General features: G+C 39.7%; 1 protein-coding gene and 1 long non-coding RNA gene across 26 annotated transcripts in view; one reads left to right on the plus strand and one right to left on the minus strand.

The window, feature by feature from the left end:
• Window positions 1-22,115, minus strand: part of LOC6733888 (longitudinals lacking protein, isoforms F/I/K/T) — a 61,214-nt gene extending 39,099 nt beyond the window's left edge. For 4 of the 25 annotated variants that reach the window (XM_016182346.3, XM_016182356.3, XM_016182353.3 and 1 more), the window contains exons 1-5: window positions 20,058-20,415; window positions 12,310-12,702; window positions 11,854-12,247; window positions 10,912-11,634; window positions 10,766-10,846 (exon numbers count right to left, since the gene is read on the minus strand). In XM_016182346.3, coding sequence (XP_016026910.1) covers window positions 10,766-10,846; window positions 10,912-11,634; window positions 11,854-12,247; window positions 12,310-12,483 — 1,372 coding nt within the window. In that variant the 5' untranslated portion in view covers window positions 12,484-12,702; window positions 20,058-20,415. Of the gene's footprint in view, window positions 1-847; window positions 1,591-1,781; window positions 3,227-3,917; window positions 4,430-5,140; window positions 5,552-5,646; window positions 5,816-10,765; window positions 10,847-10,911; window positions 11,635-11,853; window positions 12,248-12,309; window positions 12,703-13,585; window positions 13,832-20,057; window positions 20,419-21,701 lie in introns of those variants that run through there. The other 21 variants (XM_016182352.3, XM_039291884.2, XM_016182364.3 and 18 more) reach the window with 13 other exon arrangements.
• LOC27206900 lies at window positions 20,549-20,875 on the plus strand. Its single transcript, XR_001600195.3, has 2 exons — window positions 20,549-20,679; window positions 20,735-20,875. It is a non-coding gene; the product is annotated as an uncharacterized LOC27206900 (long non-coding RNA).
• Window positions 22,116-24,330: the final 2,215 nt, after the last annotated feature.

The raw sequence follows: 24,330 nt of genomic DNA on the forward strand, positions 1-24,330 counted from the left end.
TTGTGTGGTTTTGGTGATGATGTCGGTGGTTTCGGGTTTGATTATTTGTGATTTGGGAAGATTAAAGTCGTTTCGATTCGATTTGATTGGTTTTTGGTTTTGATGTTTTGTGGGGGTTGTATGAAATGAAAATGAAAAGAAAATAAAAAGAAACATGTGTGAAAAATCATAAACAAGGTCCAGAATTAGGCTTAATGGTAATTGATTGGCATAAACAAGACTCAAATGTTCGCTTTCAATTTTGTTTATGAACTTAACTTAAAACTAAACTTAAATGTTAAATTTTGTTGCATTTGATTTTGAGAAGTTGAAGGAAAACTAATACAAATTATACAATTCAATGTCTAAATCAAGTTTACATAATGATACTAATTCATTATCAACATAAACTACAGAAGAGGCTACACTAAACAATTTTCAAGGAAAACAATAATTAAAATAAATACATATAAAATACTTTCTATAACAAAAATACATAATATAAGATTAAAAATAACTATTAAATAACGAATATCAAATACTTATCGGATTAGAATGTTAGAAATTGTAAACAAAACTTGTAATTCAAGGTTAAACCTTTTAAATTAAATAAAAACCTAAAAGTTTTAAACTTTGTTTTAAAAATTATACAATGGAATTTTTATCAAACATTTTGATATTTTTTTAATATTTTTTCCTAAAGGGGTTGTTCTGAGGTCTGGTGTTGTTGGTCTCCAAAGGTTATGGTAATTCTGGCATCATTCGCTCTAAAAAATACATTATTAAAAATTTATATCGGTGATAAAAAATCAACTTTCATTTCAATAAATATTCGTACACATATATTTAACTTCAGATATTGACTTAGCACAGACACAGAACAATAGAGCGAGATTAAACAACGTTTCTTAACTAGAATAAGGATGTTTTATGTAGATGTATAACAGCCAATTTGATCTCGATCTTGGAATCACATTCCGCCTAAATCCTAGACTTTCTTCAGCTGATGAATGCCGTGCTTCTGCCTAAGGTGCAGCTTCAAATCGTATCGCCACGAACAGCTAAAGTTGCAGAACTCGCAATGAAACTGAACACTGGTCTTTTTGGCCGCCAAGGACGAGCTGCTATTGCCGCTACTGTTGTTGGTGTTGGCGTTGCTGCTGCTGCTTGTGTTGCCGCTGGCAGAAATGTGATTACGCTGCGGTTTGCTGGTAGACGACGTACGTATGCCGCTATTCAGCAGATTGGCCAACTGAAAGGAGGCTGCTGCCGCAGACATGTGACAACCACTGCAGTTGCTGACGTTGCAATGGAGCTGCTGGTGCTGTTGACCGGTCACTTGCAAGTGGTTTACAATGGCCTCCGCCTGGCCAGAGTTTCCACATTTGAACATTCTGCGTATCGTTACTTCTGGCTCGCATATCTCAGCAGCAGCACCGCAGTTGCTATTGCTGCTGCTGTTGCTGTGATGCTGCTGCAGCAAGTTCTGATGGTTGAGGTTCTGGTGGTTTGCTGTGCTGGCTGCGGTCTGATGCTCCGCCGGCTTCTTGCTGGCCGCACTGGCCGCTGCTATAACTGCCGTGGCATAATTACAGTAAAGCGTCCTTAAATCTGTAAGAATTGTGATTGGGTTTTTGTCTAAGATTTGCTGAGACTGTTTTACGATTCTTACAGAGAGTACAGAGAGAGTCAAAGAAAGGAGTAGAGTTGAGAAAAAAGTTATGGCGGGTGGTGTTGTGTGGATATGTTCGTGTTGTGTCCTCGATGTTCTATTGTTTTTCTTTCTTTCTTTTTTGACTTGATTGGGGTTTGGTTGGGTTTCATTTTTTACAGTGTGTTGTTGTTTGGCTTATAGCTACGCTTTGTATTATGCAATATATAATGTGGATTAGGTTAACCGACGCCGCCATTACATGGATATACATTTTGCCGCAGTTAAAACTTAAGTTAAACTTAAAGGTAAACACAAAAATAATCAACTTTGGCACCAACGAAATGTTCGAGAAAATGTTATTTACCAAAAAATTATCAAGAAATTAAATTACAATTGAAACTGTGTCTCAACTTTTTCGTATTTGTTTCATGCATCAATTGAAAAACGCATTTGTTGTGGTTTGGTTTATAAAAAACGTTGCATTTATTTTTAGTTAATAGCTTTCTCCTTTTTTTATTTTATACAAAATATATATATATACTTTTTTTGTAATATTATTTGATTAGTTCTCAACTTTTTGATTTTGCGCTGGAAAAAGAAATACTCATATATTTTGGTTGTGCGACAGCCAAATAAATGTATTAAACATCATATATAAATGCAGGAAAAATAAAGAATTTTGCAAGCCAAAAGGTCAAAGTTCAACCGCTGCTCTTTGGTTAATTTAATTAGTAGTAGTAGAGATTTTCAGTGGACAGGATAGCGTTCTTCACGCGTCTTTTACTCGAAATGGAGGTAGAGAGGAGAACCCGCCCCTCAGTTCAAATTGCTATCCCTCCTACAAACCCTCCCCGTTAAGCAGTTCAGTGGAGGTAGTGGAGTTGCCGCTGGCCACCACTGCAGCTGCAGCTGCCACTTGCTGGAGAGCCTGCTGTAGAAGGGCCTGCTGCCGCAGTTGCTGCCGGTAATAGTTACTGGTGGACTCCTCTGTTGTTATATGTGATTGCTGATGCTGCGGGAGTTCATCCTCATCGTCATCTTCGACTAGGTAGGCGTGCTGATGATCCTCATCCGCAGCGGCCACAGATCCATCGTCCAGCATGTCCACCAGATCTACGATTTCCGTCTCGGGCTTCTGATCCTCTCCGTCGACGGCTGAGGCAGCCGCAGCTGCAGCTCTTTGCTGACGCTTGAACAACGATCGCATGGCTATCTCCGGATGCTTTTTGCGTACATGCTGGCGCAGATGATCTGCCCGCTTCGTGCGATGACCGCAGACGGAGCACACCATGCTCTTTCCCTTGCCGCACTCCTGGCGCAGGTGGCGTCGCAAGGTTCCGTGCCTTCGATAAGTTCTATAGCACTGCGGGCACGTAAAGCTCTCCTCCTGACCCCCACCACTTCCTGCTCCGGCACCTACACTATTTCCGCCGGCTAATAATCCTTGAAAGTGATCAAATTGCGGCGCATGAAAGTGATGCAAGGATCCCGATCCCTGGTGATAGTCATCGCTGCTGCCATCCATCAGCTCCAGCTTGCTGCCATTTAGATGATTCTGCTGGCTTGAGGAGGAGTCGTCTATCAGCTGCAGGCCTGAAATTTGTTTTTGTTTTTCGTTTGGTATTTTCATATTTTCTCAGTTTCGAATTCTGTTTTCTATAATTTTCCTTGCGATTTTCTGTTTTTAAAACGTTAATTAAACGTTAATTTTTTTGGTAAATCATGCGTTTACTTCATTATCGAAGGTTAAGATTTGGTTTCGTTTAGTTGTTTATTTTTCAAGGCAAAACAAGCAATTTGTTATTTTTTAGTTTTTCAAAATGCCAGATTAGTTTCGAAAGCATTATTATTTTTGTTTCGTGGTAAATTAATAAATTAATTTCTGCTCGGCATTAAACAAAAACAAATTTCAAACAGGCATATATGTATAAAAAACAATTGCACAGCAGCATGGCAAAATAAAAGGGAAGGAGAGCGGGCGTTAGGTTAAAGATTAATCTTAGGTGGAGCAAGACGTAGAAAGGTGGGTCGGGATTGAGAGAAAAGACAGATACCTCATCACGAGAAAAAGGAGTGTTCCTTTGTTGGTGTGTTGTTTGTTCGGGTGTGTGATTTATGAAAAAAGGAGCTTATATGGAGAGAAAATGTAAGTGTGGATCTGTTTTTGAGCAAGCAAAAATATAACATATACAGATATCATATGGCTTTATATGCTGGTTGATCATGGGACACGCGAGAAAGAAGTCGAGTCAACATTGAAGAAAAGAGTTCCCAGGGTAATTCATAAATTGGCATCGTTATCTTAACGTTTTTAATGGCTTCTTTGATCAGTCTAAAACAAATATTTGGTATTGTGCTTCTTGACCTTGCAATGCCGATTCAGCGAGTCCTTACGCTTGAATCCAGCATCGCAAACCTGACACCGGAAGTTCTCCAGCATCCCGCACTCGAACTCCAGGTGCCGTTTCAATGCGGATAACCTGGTGTAGGCGTTCGGACACTGTGGACACTGGAGCTTCCCATCGTCCCGCATATCCGCGTTTCTCGCCAGATTCGCCGCCGAGCTGCTCCGCACCGTTGGCGGTGGAATGCTCTTCTTGGTGGTGCTGCTACTACTGTTTGCCGCCTTCCTTCTCCGCGATCGCAGCTTTCCACGTCGCAGTTGCACCACAGGTGTAACCACTGCAAGTGGTGGCGAAGCTGGCGGCGACTCAACGACCACGGGTGGCGGTATCGGTGGCGGCGGCATTTCGCTGTCATAGTAAAACATTTGATTCAAACTCAATTCGAGCAGACCTGCAATTAAATGTTTGAGCAAAGGGGAGATAGAGAAACAAAACACATAAAAGCCAGGAAAACAGAGAACAGAATGGAAAAAGCGAGCAATCGACAGACAAAGCTTTATATTTCAAACACACAAACTTCGAAAATCACAGTGTTGCCAACTTCACTATCTTAACGTTATATGCAAGGTCAAACCAGACTGTCTATATGACATATATCAAAGAAAAGAAACTAACGGGAATAATAACATACATAAACTTAAAGCAATGGCGTAATTTTTCCCTAATTGTTTTTGTTTAGCAGTAGTTTGAAAATGTTTTAAAAATTTCATCAATTCTAGATCAATCGCTAAAGAATACTCTCAAATTCCCAGTATTAAGAAATGTAGTTTCCAATGATCAGAGAATGTAAAATACTCATTATTGAAGTATATTAGCTAAACTACATCTAACAGTCAGTCTACATCTACGAGTCATAGACACATCATGCCTAATTAGCAAATGCACTAAACAAAATTGTCTCTAGGTTATGGATAATTGTAATTATTAAATAATTAAATCTCTCGTCTACTTGAATTGATTGACTTGTCTATGAAGTACATAAAATAGTTTGCTGGCAACACTGGAATCCCTTCAATCACTCAATCAAATCCACTTCTAACCACTTCACCTGGTCCACTCAACTTCCACTTAGCCACGATCTGAGATACAGAAGAACCACAAGTTGAAAATCTACCCAAGTTTATTGTAGTTTTATGTTGAGTGTGTTGTGTTCTAATAAGATGAGTGTACGGGTGTTTTACATCGGTTACACTTTTGTCCTTATAAACTGAACTATTCCCTCTTTTGGACGCCTTTGTGCACATAGTAGTAGTGATCTTGCAGCTTGAAATTATAGTGGAAACGACGTTCGCACATGCGGCACACATACTTCTTCGGCTGATTGCACTCTTTGCGCATGTGACGCCTCAAAGTGCCAAGGACTTGGTAGCGACGTCCACACGTCTGGCACACGAAGGGAGCTGCATCCGCCGAATCCGCCAACTTGCATTTCGATTTCGATTTTGATATGGAAGCGGTGGTAGCCGATGCGCTTGTGGATGTGGAGGGATCATTTTCACCGCTGCTGGCATTTCTAGAGGAAACGGAAATATCATCATCGGCTTTTGGGATACAGATTCATCATGAAAGGATCCAAAATCCAAGCGCCAATCGCCTATCAAAATTTACCTGCACGATGAAGAGGTAGCCGCCATCACCGTGCGCTTACGCCTGGACATCATGTGCGTGGCACTGACGGAAGTGGATATCGCCGTAGCGATGGCTAGGGTGGCCTTTCTTCTGGCCAGACGCATCGAGCTACCGCGCACCGCGGTGATTTTGGGCACAACCATTGAGTCTGCAACCAATGGACCAATATTTCAAATGCGGATAGGGGACAGAAAGACCCAAAAATATCGACTCCGAAACCAAAAACAAATGAAAGAACAAACTGTGTATGCTTAACCTCTCACTGACAAACATTAGCTTCTAGAAGGAAAAACATTTAAATCCAAATTTGTTTATACTTTTGCATTGTAGTTGTATAGAAAATTTTCGTTTCTTTCATCGGTTTATAAAAATCATTGTTGAATAAAAATTACAAAGTAGCACATTCTTTGAGCGACAAGCAACACAGAGACTAAACACAAATTCATAAATAAGCATTTACGATCCAACAAACTTAAAAACCATTTTCCTATTAAGTATTTGTCTAGGTGGTTAAATGTTTTCTAGATTTGTTTACGTCTTTTATGTTTAAAGGTCAGTTTAATTTCTACTTTAAGCCGTTTTTGCCGAAGAAAAAAGCTCTATTCTGTCCTATCATTACCTATGCCTACTATCATTCTATATCTCCAATCTAAATGCAAGGAAAACCACAAATATGTAATGGGAATTAGCGCAAGAGAGGTAAGAAGTCTTAATATAAGATACATAATCCAACTACAACTAACTTAAGATAAGAATAAATTCTTTCACATAAACTACATTAAAATGCCTATCCAAAGATACATGAATAACAAACGTTTGAATTTCTCCAAAAACATTCACACACATAAACTAACAAAAAGCAAGGACTGCAAGTAAATAATTTGTTTTTTCACTTGTGGTTTGCGTGATGTGATAAAAGCTTTGGGCACATTGCAAGTTACACAAAAAAATAACAAAAATATTATCTGTCGACTTTGCCTGTTTTGCGTATGTATGCAATGTGCCTGTGTAAATTGGGTCAAGGCCATGCAAACAGCTTTCAACTGGGCCAAAACCAGAAATAGGGAGAGAAATGGTGGGCGTTAAAAGCGAAAAACAAAATTTTCAAAACCTATTTTGGGTAAATCAGGCTGTACGATTGCAAAACTATCTAATTTACGCAATATTTATATCTCACATAATTGCCATTACTACACTAGTGTTTTATCATATTACTAATGTACAAATAGTGCGAAACATTTAAACAAAATACGTTGCCAGCAACCGAACAGTTATGATTCAGCATTGAATCAAGCAAAATCAAGTCTCTAATAACGACTCTCCACCAACGGATACTTGGTTATACAACCTTAAGTCATGCTAGATTATAAATTCCCGTCATAATGGAGCACTCTATCGAAAGTATCGCGAATAAAGCGGTTTTTCGAACCACTATCTCACACACCAATCAAAAACTTTCTGCGTGTGAAGAAATTCTCATCGAAAAATCCCAAACTTGATTATTTATGCAACCATTAGCTTTAATTGTTCAAGCAGAATCGCATCGTATCATTATTGACTTTACACGGATGCAGAACAAAATTTTAAAAATAGCAAGCGCGAAGGAAACGGCGAAAACAAACAAAAAATCAAGCAAACGAGATACATTCACACAGATATGAACATTAATATTACCGCTTCAGTCGTCTGCCCTCTTCACCACCCCCAACCCGCGATCATGTGAACAATGCTGATTAAAGAAAAAATTCACAACCTCACACATAGAAACACATTATAATTTAGCCGACCTTGAACTTGAACGAATGCTTCGGGCATTGTTGTATCATTTGTTGTTCTTTCTGATTAACAATTAACAGAACGAGCGTAGAAAGAGAGGGCCGGTAAAAGAGGGTGGTTAGAATAGTATATAGGAGCTGAACCACAGCAGTTTCATGTACATTAATATTAGATATTCTTTTTAAATATCTCACAGCGAAGCAAAGAGTTTATAAATTAAGTGGGCAAACAAGATTGTCACAGAAGAACCGACTAACCAAAAGAGAGAATTGTGGAGGGGGAAAAAGCTTTTAAAGCTTTTTAAGAATTACTTGCTTTATTGACCATTAAGAAGCGATTAGGGAAACCCCATGATTTTTTGCTTCAAAAAGATCAAAGGTTGATCGATTATTGCTTCGGATCAGTTATAGAAAGTGTTTTAAAACTAATAATATATAAATATATTTAGTTTGTCATACCACATATATCTTGCACAAATGGATTTTTCAACAAAAAACATCAAACGATCCATGAATTTGGGGTTTCCTGCTAAGTTATTTAGTAACTCATCATTTCCATTTCCTCTGATTTTTCTTTTCATTGATTTGGCAAACAGGATAAATGTAGAAATGCAACGTTGCAGTGTTGTCTATATGGATATGTATGTAAGGATCGGTGGAATTTCTTGCGAGAATGTATTTTTCGGTGTTTGGTGTTTGTTTGGCAACGCTTCAAGCAATTTTGTAAAACAAACAAACGCCAAACGCAAAATGAAATTTTAAGAAAAATATATATACAATGTAAATTTAAGGTGTACACTTAGAAATAAATCGGAAGAGTAGAGACTGGAGGTTACACTATAGCTTACCCTGGAAGTCCATCGACTCTTTTTTTTTTTTTTGTTTGAAGAGAGCGCTTGCAGATATTTTCTTTACATAACACATTACCTGGAATCGCTGTAAAATGATTTTGGTTTCTATGAGGTATGAATGTTGATCTGGGAAGGCGGATAATTGGTAATACTTGGAGGATTAAAGGAAGGGTTGATAGGATAGGATATTTTCGGAGTCAAACAAAAATGAACTTAAAATAAAAAATTTACTTCATTCTTGTCTTTCACTTCGCCCAACCGATACCGTTGGGCGGAGCATACTCACCTGGACACGCACCTGAGATTTCCGTGACGCAGTTAGATGGTTGACTACAGTTGGATCTCGTCGAGTTACCCAAAGCTGCAAGTGTACCTCACCATCTTGGATGGTTACGTGCTTTGTTTTGGCAACGACTTGAGACCTTCGGCAGCTGATCCTCCTCCAAAGCGGCGATCCTTCAGTACCAGGTTCCATCCGTGCGGTCTTCTAGCTTATTTTTTCACTTTTCACTTAACTCAATAAAGGGTTTTTAAAGTTTTTAACAACGACGTACATCTGAAGTTATGGGAAAAAGAATTCCCAAACTTACAAAATGTAAAAACGCGTAAGAAAGTTTCGCGCGCGTTACTTGCATCGGAAAAGCTTACAATCTAGCTTTAAAACTAAAAACAAATCCGTAAGGAAAATAAACAATCAAAAAAAGTCCCGTCAACCAAAATAAAGCAAAATATATATGTATATATAGAGATAGTACTAAAATACAATTTAAAACTGCATGCGTATTTTCATAATAATATGTAAAGTAAAAAATATGTGTAAAAAACATTAGCACGCGCTGAGAGTTCTAAAGTAGAGGACAATCAAAATGGAATGGCACAAAGTATAGTATGACAAATGAAAGATTGAATGTGTTTGTTTGCGAAAGTTCTCGGGTGTGGTGTGATATGCTTTGAAAATGCAAACAAAGTTAAGGCGAACAAACATAATCGAGTTTTGCTAGAAATGCTGGAAGTGTGGCCAAACTTTGCAATCTTTTGACGCGACTGTACTGTGAGAGAGCTTTCTTTGTGAAGGGAAAATACATGTGGACGGAGCCCTGCACACTCACACACACGCACTATACACACAATGGCACACGCACACAAACAGCTTACAGAGGGAAATAGCGAGCGAGAGAGATCACAACGCACACAAATAGAACACTGTTGATACGTAAATTTAAACACTAACTTAAAAGATATGGGCATTTCTTCGAGATTTCTGCCTAGGACAAAGCTGCAGTGTGGGTGCTTGTGTGTTTGTGGGTGAGTCAGTGTGACCATGGTTTATGAATTATTATGAAAGGTACTTTCAATTTATATTTCCTGTTTAATTACTCTGCAGCTAACGGCATAATGTCGGAAAGAGGGGAGTTCAGGTGGGGGAGGAAGAAAGATAGGGCGAGCAACTAAAAATGTTGGGAATGTATAATTATGCGATTTATATATACGGTAAGATAAAATAAAGCAAAAGTAAGAGTTAATCAAACACCAATTGTAATGAAACGTATTACGAAAATTCAACAACAAATGATCATACATGGAATCATACATATATATAGATAATGATAAAATGAGAATGTTAGGGGATGGTTGGTGGTTGGGTTTTGTGGTATATAGCAATTATATATGTTTGTGGTGTGTGAGTGGTAAATGTTTCTCATTTTCTTTTCAAAAGTGTGTGTGTGTTAAAAATTAATTATAATAGATATGTACAAAAAAAGATTACTAGTTATACGAATTATGTGTGTCATAATTAAAAAAATATTAGTTTTGTAAAAAATCATATTAAGTAAAGAAAGAGTTTTTAAGTAATACTTTCAACTTGCACAAATTATTCTTGTTTCGGGTTAATTTATCTGTGACGAATGGAGCGACGCAGGCAAAAACAAAACATTATCAAAACCAGCATTGCAAATTCCCTCATAAAAAAAATTCAAATAAGAGTCGTAAATTGTTGCTCTTCATTATTAATTTTGCTGTTTTTCATATTGTTTTTTTTTCTCTGCGCCAAACTCTCGCTCACAAATCTTGTTATTTTGGGTTTGTATTTGTACTTTTTCTTGTTGCTTGCTTTTTTCGTCTGCTATCTTGTTGAAAATCATATTTGAACAAATTCTACGACTTTTTCATCTTTTTTCTTCTTCAACGTTTTAGAGCTTTTTTCGGAGCACGACTTTTGTTTGTGTAGTGTACATTAAAATGGGCAAAAGTAAATTTGTATATTTAAATGTTGGTGTGAAAAAAATGGAGTTGTGACCTTGAAAAGTTGGATTTCAATCTTTAATCTGCATTTGAATTTAAGCTTGTTGTTTGTCGTGCTCGCTGATTCGAAAAAACTTCTCGTCTAATACTTCTAGGCTAAGCTATACTTTTTGCTTTTTCATTTGTTCATAGCTCATATTATCGATTTCAGAGGCAACAAACACTCACCTTGGGGATCCCGTTGCTGTGCATCCTGTGCCATTAGTCCAAGTTCATCCTGAGATCTGTCGTGCTGCCATGTTGCATATGCTATTGGAGAAAAAAACACATATTAGTTATAAGGAAACAAGAAGGAGAGTAGGATGCAAACTCACTTTGACTAGATCCTTCGCCACCCTGGCTGGTGCCGGCCGTCTGGTCCAGCTCCTCCATTGTCATGTCCTCCTCGTCCAGTGTCAAATCCTCAACGTTCTCATCGTGCGCATCGTCATCGTATTCGGCTTTGGGTTCAATAACCATTTCGGAGCCCACTGATGACACGCTGTTGTCTTTGATCTTATGTTTGTGATTCGACGACGATTTGTCCACAACGCTGGCCAGCTGCTTTACCACAACTCCGGCATGGACGGCGGATGCTGAGGCGGAGGCGGAATTGGGTCCGCTGGCGGAGTTTGGTCCGCCAACGGCACTACCCTCATCAATGTCCTCGTCATCGCCTTGGACGCCTTGGGCGCCACCTTGGCTCTGGGCTTGTACATTCTCGGTGTTAATGGCATCGCTTGTGGTCTGCGCCTGCTGCTGGTGCTGATGCAGATGGGCCTGTTGTACGGCGGCCGCTGACGCAGATGCTCCGCTCGCTGGGGCGGCTGTCGAGGATGTTAGTTTAGCGCTTTCAGTCTTTTTGGTAACGTTGGTGCTGGTCAATGGCTGCTGTTGTTGGGTCGACGACGCTTGGCTGCTGGATCCGGCTGCCGGTCCGCTGGACAACTGGGTGGTGACCAAAGCGGAGACGGCCAAACCGGCGCCTGTCTGCTGGAGGATTGACTGATTCGAGGCGGCAGCTTGTAACACGGACGAGTTTGAGTTGTCGTGGGCATCTGCAAAAATAAAAACAATTTTAATAAATAACTTTATACTTAGAAAAAAATATTGTTGTCTTGCATAAATATATTATTAGCAAAGCAATTTTAATTTATTAATTGTGCAAAATTGAAGATTTTTGATTAACGCGAATTTCGTTTGAAGAATGTTCCCGCATCGGAACTTTTTGTATATTTAGCAATATGTAAGATAATCCTAATCGCTTGACAACTCACCATTCTCCATGCTGCGACGTCGGACTTTTCGGCGACGACGCGACGGACTCGAGGAGCCCTCGCGCGAACCGGACACATCGCCAGACGTATCCATCGCACCGCCGGTGGCCAGTCGAGCCCGCTTCGTTTGCTCCAGTGTGTAGGCACCGCTCAGCTTACCGCCGCGATGATGGCCGGAGGACTCTGGCTTGGGAGCTGCTCCGCCGCCAGTGCGATTGTCCGACAGGCCCTTGATCTGCAGCGACTCGGCGGCCTTGAGCAGAGCGGCCAGCTGATCCTGCGAGATATTGACCTCGCCGCGGTACATGTAGTCCATCATGGCGCGCAGCTCTTGGTACTTGACATCCTTGAGTATAAAGATGGGATGTTTGTCGTACTGTTCTTGTAGTAAGGTCTGCGAAGTGTATTTTTAGTGTTAACAGAGTTTTCCGAAACTATGAATTTGGCAACACTTACAGCAAAGTAGGGACTGCATGCTGACAGCACCACCTTGTGGGCCTTGAGAAATTTGCCCTCGGCGGCTAGCGTGCAATCGACTAGAGTCTCGTTCTCCAGCAACGTGTCGAACACGCTGATCAGTGTGCTCTGGTGGTTGTTCCACCGCAAACAAAACTGCTGATCGTCATCCATTTTGGTTTCTTGGGTGGTTGGATGGGGTTGTTGGAAATGGATCCTGGGGGTTTGGGCCCACGACCTTGGGGCCGAACGTCGAGCGCTCTCTCTGACTTGCTGTTTTTTTCGCCACTCGTTCTTTGATTAATATTTGGCCAAACTTAGGTTTCTAAACAAAATAAACAGCTTTCGCCTTTGGTTCTTTTTTCAGTTTTGTTTAGTGTGTCAGCAGTTATGCTGCAAAGAGAAAGAAGACAGAAAACAAAATTAGTAACGCAAAAAAACTCGCAATGCGGCCCAAGGTCAAGTTCATGTTTAATTTCAGCGCAGCAATAACAATATCTTTCATCTCTTTTGCGCGCTTGAAATTTCAGCTAGATTATTATTGTTGCTTAGCCTTTGCACATAGGCACACACACATTCGCAAATAAACACCCACAGCGACATACTTGTATGCAAATTTTGCACAGCAAAATGCAGTTATTTTTTTTAAATTTCCGAGCGAGTTTCTGCTTCTTGTTAATTTTTCAACTTTGCTCTTTCCCTACACTAAACACGCTCTCGCCTAAAGAGAGAGCTAACGGATTTGTGTTACAGTTGCTGCTGCTTCTGCTTCCCGACTGCGTATGTTTTAGTGTTGGAGATCGATGGACACGATAAAAGCCGAAGAGACTTCGTGACGACCGAAAAAATGAAATGGAATAAAAAAAAAACGAAGCATGAAACATAAAGAGGGGAAGTTTCGCAGTCGGCGTCGCTGCAGCGCAAACACATATATTGTGTCTGGGTTTTTTTTTTCTCGTTTCCTTTTTCTCCGTTGTGGAAAATTTCACAAGTAGACACAGACGAATATTTATGATGATTTTCATTTTCCCCCCGTCATCATAAACACCAACACACTCGCACTCGCTGACTGATAATTTTTAAAGTTGAAGTGTGGAGCAATCGTTTCAGTTTTTTATGGTGTGCGCATTTAAAAATAGAACGTTTTTCATTAGAAGCTCACAAACACACACGCACACCAGCCAACAAAGGCACCCATCATATAGATATGGGCGCTATTTCACAACCTCTCCCGCTCGCGATTATGCTGCTTCATTTCCACACACCACACACTTACTGTTGTGTTGTAAATAATTAGCACTGCAAAGGTTGGTTTTCCTATTCTAGCTCCGCTTCGGCCGTCGAATGTTGAATGTGTATATGTAGAATTTAGCCAGCAAACCGCACGCGTTGCCTCGCGATCTGCCGCACAAAGCAGAGAACCAAACAAAATCCCCGAGCGCACGAAACCGAATGAAACGACGCAAATGTGACGGCGACTGAGCGACCCTCGAAAACGACGCCTCGCTGCTGGCGCTCATTTTGCGCTCTCTTTATCTCTCGCTGACAGCACGGCCGACCAGCAAACGAAGTTGCTGCCAGAGCGAGAGGGAGGGAGCGAGCGACGAGAGTTGAGCGACAAGCTCTCTCGCTCTCTCTCGTTTGGGGGCACGTTATGAAATTGCCAAGTAGGCAAAAGGAGCGAGCGAGAGAGGACAAGGCAGGCAAGCAGAGGCAGCGACGCCGACAGCGGCAGAGGGAAAAGGAGCTCAAAGGAAAAAGGAGAACTGCAGCGGTAATAATCGTGCCAAAGAGAAATAACGGGAAATACACACACAAACACTTTCAAGAACACAGACAGGTAGCGAAAATTGGCTGGAAAATGTTCATACTTTGATTTTTTTGCGTTCATTTTGTTGTGCTTCTACTTCAAAAGATGTTATTTGACATCTTTAGAAACTCCAAAGAGATAATATAATACACAAAGGTCCACTTTTGGAGAAGTACATACATAATACGGAAACTAACTGTTCTCCGCGGCAGAGAGCGAGGGAGATAGCCACACAAAAATGTCTACGTGACTAGAGGCTCCCTTTTTCATTTCCCTTTGTGTTTTCCAGTTTCATTTTTTTACTTTTCGCCAGATCCAGGCAAAAAAAAAACTAGACATTCGTGGGGAAACGAGACAGTGAGAATCACCCCCCAGGGTAAGCGAATCCAGTCATTTACCGTTAGGCGGAGGGATCAGTTTTTCGAGATTCAGTTATACACACACACAACACACATGGCCCATATGGAAGGAAGGTGCAAGGCATGCGCACAAAATACACATAAAGAAAAACTATTAAGGATAATGATGATCATTTCGATTTGATTAGCCAACTATTTTGTGTCATAATTTTACATCTGCTACTAAAACAAATTTCGAAATACATTAACTCGAGCTTTCATTTTGTAGGAACTTATATGGTAAGTGAAAATATCATTTGACCTGCATTTTTCTCTGAATGAATCACTGAAGAGAAGCGGTGAAAATCAACATCCAGCCGTACCCCAACGATGATGCATTCGAGGGGTTTTCCACAGACACACACACACTGCTACGCAAAGAAATACATAAGTCGGGCACAAAGAGAAGTAGGTAAAAACTGCAGGGAGGCGAAAAAGGATCTCTCTCGCTCTCCCGCTTCCTCTCCCTTTTTGGAAACGAATGACGTGCGCTCTTTGCACATTGCAAGGTTTTATTTTTGCGCAGATGGTGGAGGATTATGAATTGGGATCCTGTGACCGAACAGAGCGAGAGCGAGCTATGTAGCCAGTGAGTTAGTGTGCGTGTGCGGAAAAGTACAGTTGGGCCCAAAGGCACTCGCACTTCTTTGGGGTTCGGTTTTCCCACGAGAGAACCCACAAATGATGTGATGTACTATAAATGGGGGTGGAGTAATGAGCACTTGGTGATTGGAGACCAAGACAAGAAACTGCGAGACTGTGCTGAGGTCTACTATCAAACGATGTCCAAAACTGTGTTTTACGGAGCATTGTTAGCGAAAATCTCAACTTGGTTTTCATCTGGCAACTGCATTCGAAAATGTCTGGCAAAAATAAGTCCAAGACACTGTATAAACTGCTGTTGCATATCGTTAATATGTTGAACAAGAACTTAAGATCATGGGTTCTTTTTTTAAATAGCTTATAATAACTTTTCAATGCTATAAAACCTTTCTATATGTTCTTAAATAAATAAAAATAAATATGAGTAATTCTGTGCTGAGATCTACTATCAAACTACGTTCAAAATTTTCATTTTACGAAACGTTGTTAGCGAAAAACTCAACTGAATTTTATTTTAGCAATCGCCGGATTGTTTGGAGAATATTTAATGCATTTTCCATACTTTTAAAAGCTGTTGCCAACATTTTAAGTCCACTAAAATACAAAAAACTTTCTTGTGATGAGATCTACTATCAAACTACGTTCAAAATTTTCACTTTACGAAACGTTGTTAGCGAAAAACTCATCTAAATTTTGTTTTAGCAACTGCTGGATCGCAAAAAAGAAATTAATAGTTCATTTTACACTTTTCACAAGCTAGTTGCTTCATATTTTCTTGTGTTGAGATCTACTATCAAACTACGTTCAAAATTCTCATTTTACGAAACGTTGTTAGCGAAAAACTCAACTTGGGTTAATATTGCAACCGCTGTAGTACGAAAAACTAATGTTATATTTTTCGCAATTTGATTAGGTTGCTGCTTTTACTATCGGCGATCAATGTCAGATGTCAGATTAATGAGTTTTTTCCAGTATGGAATGTAAGCGCAGATCGGTTTACAATGAATTAGGATTGGAATTGGTACCAGATTACCATTTCCATCCTATTGTCGCAAACTTGTTTCAGAATTCAGCCATTTGGCCCAGCTAGGCTTCATTAATTCTGGCCTCCATGCCAACAGACTTTTCGAGTGCCAGATGGAAATGAAAATGGGATGCGGCGATGTCGGTGGGATGGGGAGCGGGATAATAATAATATAAAGGATGTCGGGCGATAGCGGTCCCCTTTTTCTAAGCACGCGCCAGACGGCATAAAGGTGAGCCCCGGGGAGAACCGAAGCGGACCGGTTTACGCTAAGGTCGGAGGAGGAGGATGAGGGAGAGGGTCCTGTAGGCCGGGTCCCGGGTTTTTTGGGGTTGCAATCAACCCCTAAAACTAAGCCGATCCCCCCTCTCCGCACCATGTTCGCTTGTGTATGTGCAGTCGGTCTCCTTCTCCTTCCTCCCTCCATTTTGTCGTCCTGCGGCCGGCCGGCAGATGTTGGATCACAACTGTCGTCCCTTTCGTTTGGGCACACAGGAAGTGCCGCCAAAGTCTGGAGCCCGGAGCCCCCTCCACTGTTTTAGAGTAATGAAAATTCTTGGAGAGAGCTCTGAACTTGGGAACCATAATGGGGCTGGTTTCAAGACTTCTGTTCTGGATAGTATATGTGTGTCTGTGCATGGCTGTTTGTGTGTGTGTGTCTGTGTGTTTCTGCTGTGCAAAAGTCAAAAGAAAAACCGGTTCGACAGAATGTACAAGAACTGTGCCATTTCGAAAAACGAAACGGAGGAGCGGGTGGTCGCCCCGTTCTCGGCTGGCAAGTCGAGTTTTGTTTGTTGGTTTAGAGATCCGAGATCCGATCCGATCGCTTGGCAGAAAAACCAGTTTAAGAAACTCATTTCATTTCATTTCACATCGCTGCCAGAAAAATCGCCAACACACACACACACATACACACACTGGGCCGCCAGAAAAACAAATTTAAAATGGAAATAACTTAAGAATAAGAAAGAGGTGGCAGGGGGAAGAGAGAGAGAGAGGTGAGGAAAAAAAAGAGTGAGTGGAGGCCAAGAACAAATATAAAACTTCCCCCACAAGATTTGCATAAAGTGGAATCTTTTTCTGCTCGAACGCATACATACACACATATGACATATGTGTGTGCTGCGTTTGTGAGACATAAAATTTGTATATTTACGACGTAAAAATAAACTCGACGACGACTCGACTCTCGCACTGACTTTCAATAATTTAATTTCTGGCAGCTGAAAATGTTGCTGAATAGCAACGCAGAAACACCAACACACACACACACACACACAATTGAAACTCTGGCGTTTCGAAGCCCAAAAAACGCAAAACTGGGGGGAAAAAACACCTTTGAAAACCCACGTATGTAGGCGTCCGTCGTCTGTCGCTCATTTTATTTATTTTTACACCCTTTCATCAGCGCGTCTCCTTTCTCATTCTTCACCCTCTGCACTTTTAGCAGCAAACAGGCTGCAAGCGAAGATTGAGAAAAGCCAAGTCAAGTGTTCCAGCCATTCTGAGTCAACATCGGATCCAGCGGGTAAACCACCCAAAATAGGATTAGTTATTAGAATTTCCTGGAAATAAGCTACGTTTTTTCCCAGCTGGATAGCAATTGTTTTCCATGCAAGTCATATGTTGGTTCATATGTCATATGTTCGCATTGTTCATCATATAGCATATCTATATCAGAAATGGAGTATTACTTAAAGATCTTGTGAACAAAGTTCTTGCCACCTTTGTACATAATATTTAAAAACGATGAATTGCATCTGACAGTTGAAACATAGCATTTTCCATTTCCACGCTTCTTTTCCTTTACTTTTCCGCTTCGCTCGCTTCTGTTCGGCCGCAGAAAATGTCGTTTTGCCATTAAAGCAGCAAAAAACGTATAAAAAAAAAACGTCAACCACAAAACTTGTTTTCTCAAAAAGCTATTTAAAGTGAATGTTAAGGGCTTGTTATGCGCGAATGTATCTGTATCTGTATCTGTAAATGTATCTGCGAGTATTGTACATTTGTGTGGGAGCGGAGGAAGTCGGTGCTTTGGGTTTTGGTGGGGCTATCCATATCTATCATGGACACCGATGGAGATCTGCCCCGCCGATGATGTCGATTATTCTTTCTTTGCTAGATTTCTTAAGCACGATGCTTTTGTTGCTGGTTTTTCTTGAGGTTTCTTTGAAGGGCATTTTCAACAAAAGCCAGTTATGGAAGTAAACGACAAAAAGTAGATCGATTGTTCAATGGTTATCGAATAGTTGTTACAAGCGAATACTTCAATTTATTTATGACCTATGACACTTAACTGTCAAAATTAAATCAAATTCAATTGATGACATATTCATAATGAAACCAACCACTAGAAAAAACTCCTTTCAATGTGCCATATTAGTTTTAAACTTGGCCAATTCAAGTGAAAGTGAAATAAGTGAGCCACCGAAAATAATCAACAATAAACCGTGAAATAAAACGCACAAAAGTTCAATGAACTTTTTTGCTAATGGCCACAAAGCGAATAAGTAAATCAAAACTAACAAAAATAAAAGTCGGCCAAAGAGCAGGTTGCGATAACGGCCGCTCATTATTTTTCCCCGCCTTCGTTTTATTTTTTCTATATTTTTGCTGTTTACTGTAAGACAAGAACATTAAGAATAGTGGATAATAGAAAAGTGCGACACATATTTAACTTTTTTGCACGTGCGTGTGTAGGTCAGAAATTCGCTGCAAGGTCATGGTGTTTTAGAACGAAAAAAAGTTGATGACTTGAAAGAAGTGTACAAGTTTAAATTGTAAACAAAGAATTAAGGCAAGAAACCAAAGAGAAAAATACAGTTTCTGCTTTTCTACACTTGTTGCGCAAAAGCTTTTTTATATCTCATTTATTATTGTTATTATTCTGCACATGTGCGTAGAATGTAAACAAATGAAACTTTTGCAAAAGTCACAAGTGAAATTTGGCAACGTCGCCGCAGTCCCATAAAAAAGATTAGGCGACACGAAAATATGAAAAATGGAAATGTGTAAACGTGTCGAAAAGAAAACAACAAAAGCGGCGTAGCAGAAGTGTAGCACAAAGTGGAAACAAAAATATGTGGCGACTGCTCTCTCTCTCTCCCTTCCTCGCCATCCTCCTTCCCTCTTGCTGTGCCGTCTGGTTCTCCCACTTTTCTAAGTGTGTGTGAAAAGTGCAGAGAGAAAATTTCACGCTTGTTGTTTTTGTTTTTCGTGAACAAACATAAAAACGGACGAGGGAGTATGACAAAATGAGCGGGAGAGAAAGAAAAGGGGAGCCAAAAGAGCGAGAGAGCCTAGCATTGAACAAAATATTTTATGTGTGGGGGAAAAACCAAGATGGCGGCCACCAAGACTTTGGGAATCTATCGAAATGAAAAACGTGCTTTTTTCTAGGAGTTTAGAATAGAAAGCAATTAATTGAACTCGCTCTTGGCAATCTTCGTGTTTACTAATCACAGTTTTTATCAAGCTTTCTCTCGTCGCAATCGGTAATGAAAAGCTTATATAACTTTCCTACACATGCACACATACACGTGTACTTGTAGAAAACATTTCCCACTGCAACACTTGACCTCATTTGCATGGAAAGTGAGCCACTGGCAGTGTGTGCGTGTGTGAAAATTAATGAAAACCGCCCGTCATTTACTTCAGCGTTGCATTTTGTGGGAAAGCTCTCCCTCTCCTGCTCTGTCTGTGCCTGTCTCTTTTCGTACACTGGTGAAAAGCTTTCTCCCGTGAAGCGAGCATAGGGAAAAATCGATAGAAACACCACTGGAAGTATCGATTCGATATGCAAAAACACACACAATCTCAGGCAGATAATTGCCAGGTACAGTTCAAATGCAAGTTCTTATTGTATATTATTAAGCGGTAGTTTTAACATTATTGATCAATTTTATATACACACCGAAATAGAATCACAGGCAGCACGTAGTCGTCAATAAACTTTGCACATATCAAATTTTTGGTGTTGCTTTTCCAAGCCGTATATATATAGTAAAATATATATAATACTAATACACACACACACGATAACGCGACGGGGGGAAAAGCAATAAAGTTGAATTTATTTTTACTGTATGTGATGGGGCCCTGTATGCATGTGTATGTATTTTCCTTTCCCGCTGCCGTGGAGAGCAGAAAGAAAAGAGTAGGCAGCAGCAACAACGCACCACACACTGAAAATTGCGGACGCGCGAAGCCACTGAAGAAAAACTGACGACTGACGCGACTTTCCGCTGGCGCTCGAAAAAACGAAAGGTGCCCAAAAGCAGAGACCCCGAAGAGCGCCGAGAGAGTTGGAAACGAAGCCGAAGCGAAACCCGAAGTGTGCGAGTGCGAGTGCGAATGAGAGTGTGAGTTCGAAAAATAAGTTGACGTCGCCTGCTTGCCACCCCTCTTCAACCGTGTGCTTTTTGTATGCTTGACGCGCAGAGTTGCCAATTCACGGCAAAAGATCGACAAATTAGGATGATGCAAAAAGAGGACACACCACAGGAAAAAATTATCTATTATCCCTATCATCACAGGTATTCAACAACTTTTTATTATCTGGTTGCCACCTAATTTAAATTCCACATCAAGGAACAAGGAAATACGTTTCCAACCCACAATAATTTCAGATCACACGGACGTCAAATTTACTAATTACACTACTTCAAAAGCCATAACGTTTTTGCTAATCTAAAAATAATTAATGATGAAACACGACAATGTTAAAAATAATTGGAGAAAGTATTGAATATGAATATCACAAAAACTTGAATTGCTTAGGGTCTCTAGGTGGTAATTAGTATTTGACATAGACAGTGAGGTGTGAGTTCTAAAAAGTTCTTTAATAGAACCTCGTATGCTGTAACTGACAACGAACGAGGCTGGCAACTCTGTTTGCACATATTTGGCGGAGTTCGAAAATATCATTCGCATTGGTAGTGTTTTTGTTTTCCACCAAGGGGCGAGATTTTGTTGTTGCTTTAGCTTTTGTTTGCTCGATTTTTGTTTTTTTCGCAGCAAAGCGAAGCCATAATGTTCGAAATGGTAAAATTACCGTTGCCGAGCAAGCTCTCTCTCTCTCCCACTCCGATGCCTCTCTCCCTCTCGCGTTGCAGTTGTTTAAGGGTGTGCGAGGGGGATGAAAGATGGTCTCGGCTTGTGTGTGTGCAATGCATTTCCCACTAAAAAGCGCAAATTATATTTTGTGCACTCTCCAAACGTTTTTATGATCGGCGTTGATTTATTTTTGGCTTCCAGCATGACTTCATCGCCGCGCGTTTTCTCTCTAATTTCGGTGTACAAATTATGTGTACCTAAATATGTACCTTAATTTTTAACGGTTTCATCGGGTTTTCAGCTGGAAAATTAACATTCCTGTGCGAAATTCTACACGCACGCCAAATGCTCTAACCAATACTAATTGATGCGAGGAGTGTCGTCTCTGTGGCAAAAACATAAATTCTACAGATCTTTTCGACGGCTACAGTGTGTACATGTGAGGTGAACGTATAGAGATGATGGTCTCCGCATAACATCACGTCGTTTGACAATCGCTCACCTGAATTTCCATTGGAGTTTTCATGGCAACTCGGTCACGTTCCCCCTTTCTCTCGCCCTCTCTCTTTCCCACACGTCGCACAGGAGGGGCGCAAACACTCACAAACACCTATGAATTATTATCTATTTCGTCTTTTTGCATTTGCAGTTGAAATTTAATTACAAATTATTGTAATGCACTCGACACAAAAACGTATTTTACATCACATAGTTTTCTCCGTGGGTGTTTTTCCAATCGGTACTCCACTTGAATTTATGCAATCCGCGCTGCTTTTTAGGCTACTAACAATTTATCCTGATTTTTTATGTGGGTGGGAAAGCAACGAGAATTTAACGAGCGGAGCGACGACGATTTTATTCCTGAGAGTTGCCGTTTGTTACTGAAAAATCGCTGCAAAAAAGTTCGAATAAAAGTCGAAAAAAGAAATAGGCTTTGCGTGTGTGTGTGTGCATGTGTGTGTGAGCACGAAGTTTCTGCTTTTGTTGTTCTTTCTGCTGCATTCGAAAATCCGAAGATCGTTCGTGCGCTAGAACAAGTGAGTGCGAGCGAGATGGGGACACTCCACGATACAGTTGATTGCTTTTTGCAACTGTCTGCTTGGAAAAAAGCGTTTTGCGCGGGAAACAGGGGGAAGAAAAGAAAGAAGAAGAAGGGGTTGTGGCAAAAGGAAGTCGCGCTAAATGAAAAGGCAAAGAAAATGTGTTTTTTCGCTTGGCACATAAGGAAATATGGCATGTGGAGTTCTATGTAAAAGGCTTTTTAGATCGCCAAATAAAACGTACATATGTACGTACATATGTACATATGTATGGAGTATGGAATTTGTGGGAAACACTTTTATAATATATTTTTTATGCATAAGAGTTATAATTAGCATAATGAGAGCATAGCATAATAGGAGAGTTAAGCCACATGATGTACTATGTACATACGTGTGTATGTGCATAACATAGTTTTTAATGAATTCTTACAAACTATGTGCAAATGTGCAAATTCTAAAAAATTATGAAATGTCAAGGTCATACAATGTAGGTTCTACAATTTTTAGAGATTACAAAGCAGTGAAGAGGATATGTATGTACATATGTACATATATATGTACATGCATATGTACATTTGTATGTTTAGGATTAAACTTAGGTTTAGTGTTTTGCGTAAAGAGTTTCTTGACAGTGCCAAAAGTGTGTAAACTTGGAATTTGTTGTTTATTTTCTTGTATATTTAATATTCTTAATTTGTTTTTTGATTTAAAAGTAAAATAAATATTGTTTAATTATATTTCATAAAAAATTTGCGTTTAATTAAGCAAGGAACTCTTTATTTTTACCTTAAAATCAAAAATTCAACTTATTTCAAAGTTCGTAAACAGTTTCTTGAAATACTGTATGTAAATATGTATACATATGTATGTAAGCATACATTTAAAACATATATATTTAAATACATATATAGTTATTATTTAAGAAGCTTACACAGCAACTTAAATGATCTCACCATGCAGATGCAGAACTTAAAATTTGTAAATACATAAAAAGCTAATTTAGGTAATCTTACTACAAATAAAATAAATGCTATTAGCGCTGAAGAAGATAATTCACCAGACACCTGTCATTATTTTTAGCGAGGCAATTAAAATTCCCGGCTGGGGAAGTAGAAAGGTGTCAAGAAAAGATTAAACTTTCAATTTATGGATCCACTCTTTTTTTTTGCATTTTGCCATTTTGCATATCTGTTTGTTTTGCCAATTGCTACTTTCTAATAAAATCGTCAATGTACGTACACGGCATACATTCGTATAAATCTTTGCCAATTTTTTACCACCGCCTTGCATTAGCAATTGCCAAAACTTGATTTTGATGCTTAAATATAAATGATTACTTGATTTAAGCAAATATATGTACACATGCATGTATACATATAAAAAAAAGTCAGCACAAGACCATAATTACACGAAAAACAAGAAGAACAATAATGCTGTTACACGGTGAGAAATATGTGTTATGATTAATTAAAGTTAGTAAGAATATGTTTACTGTAATGCAGAATTTAAATTCATTCATATATTTTTGCTAATATGCAATAAAATCTAATTGATTTCTAACTCAATTGGTGTATTAAAAAGACTTGAGAGCAAACAAAGAATTCGAAAGGTTTTTAAATCGATCGCTTACTAATATTTTCTTGCAGTGTAGCGCTGTCGACGTCGACGCCCGCGCAGCAGCTTAAAAAAGCTGCGCTCAAAGAAATTAACAATAAAAGTTGGAAATTTTGTTCAACGCTTTTTGTTTATTTTTTTAATGTTTTTTTTTTTTGTTGGCTCTTGAATGACGAAGAAAATATTCGCCGAGGGAAAGAAGAAGCAGAGGAACCAGAGTTCCAAAACTCGTTTGGCATTCGAAATTCCAGTGTTTGTGTGTGTGTGCGTGTGCCTTGTATTTTTGGCAACACTTCTACTCCGCTGTTTTTGTTGTTGTTGTTATGCCGCCTGGCAAAGTGAAAATTTATACCGCACCCCGCTCAAAAAAGTAAAACACGAAAAAAAAAGCACAAGAAACTAGAGTCCGTGATTTCACACAACACAACACACCAAAATTCCAATCCATTTCAAAGCCGCCAGCAGCAAATAAAC

The sequence above is a fragment of the Drosophila simulans genome, chromosome 2R, assembly GCF_016746395.2.
Source record: "Drosophila simulans strain w501 chromosome 2R, Prin_Dsim_3.1, whole genome shotgun sequence".
Classification (NCBI taxonomy): Eukaryota; Metazoa; Arthropoda; class Insecta; order Diptera; family Drosophilidae; genus Drosophila; species Drosophila simulans.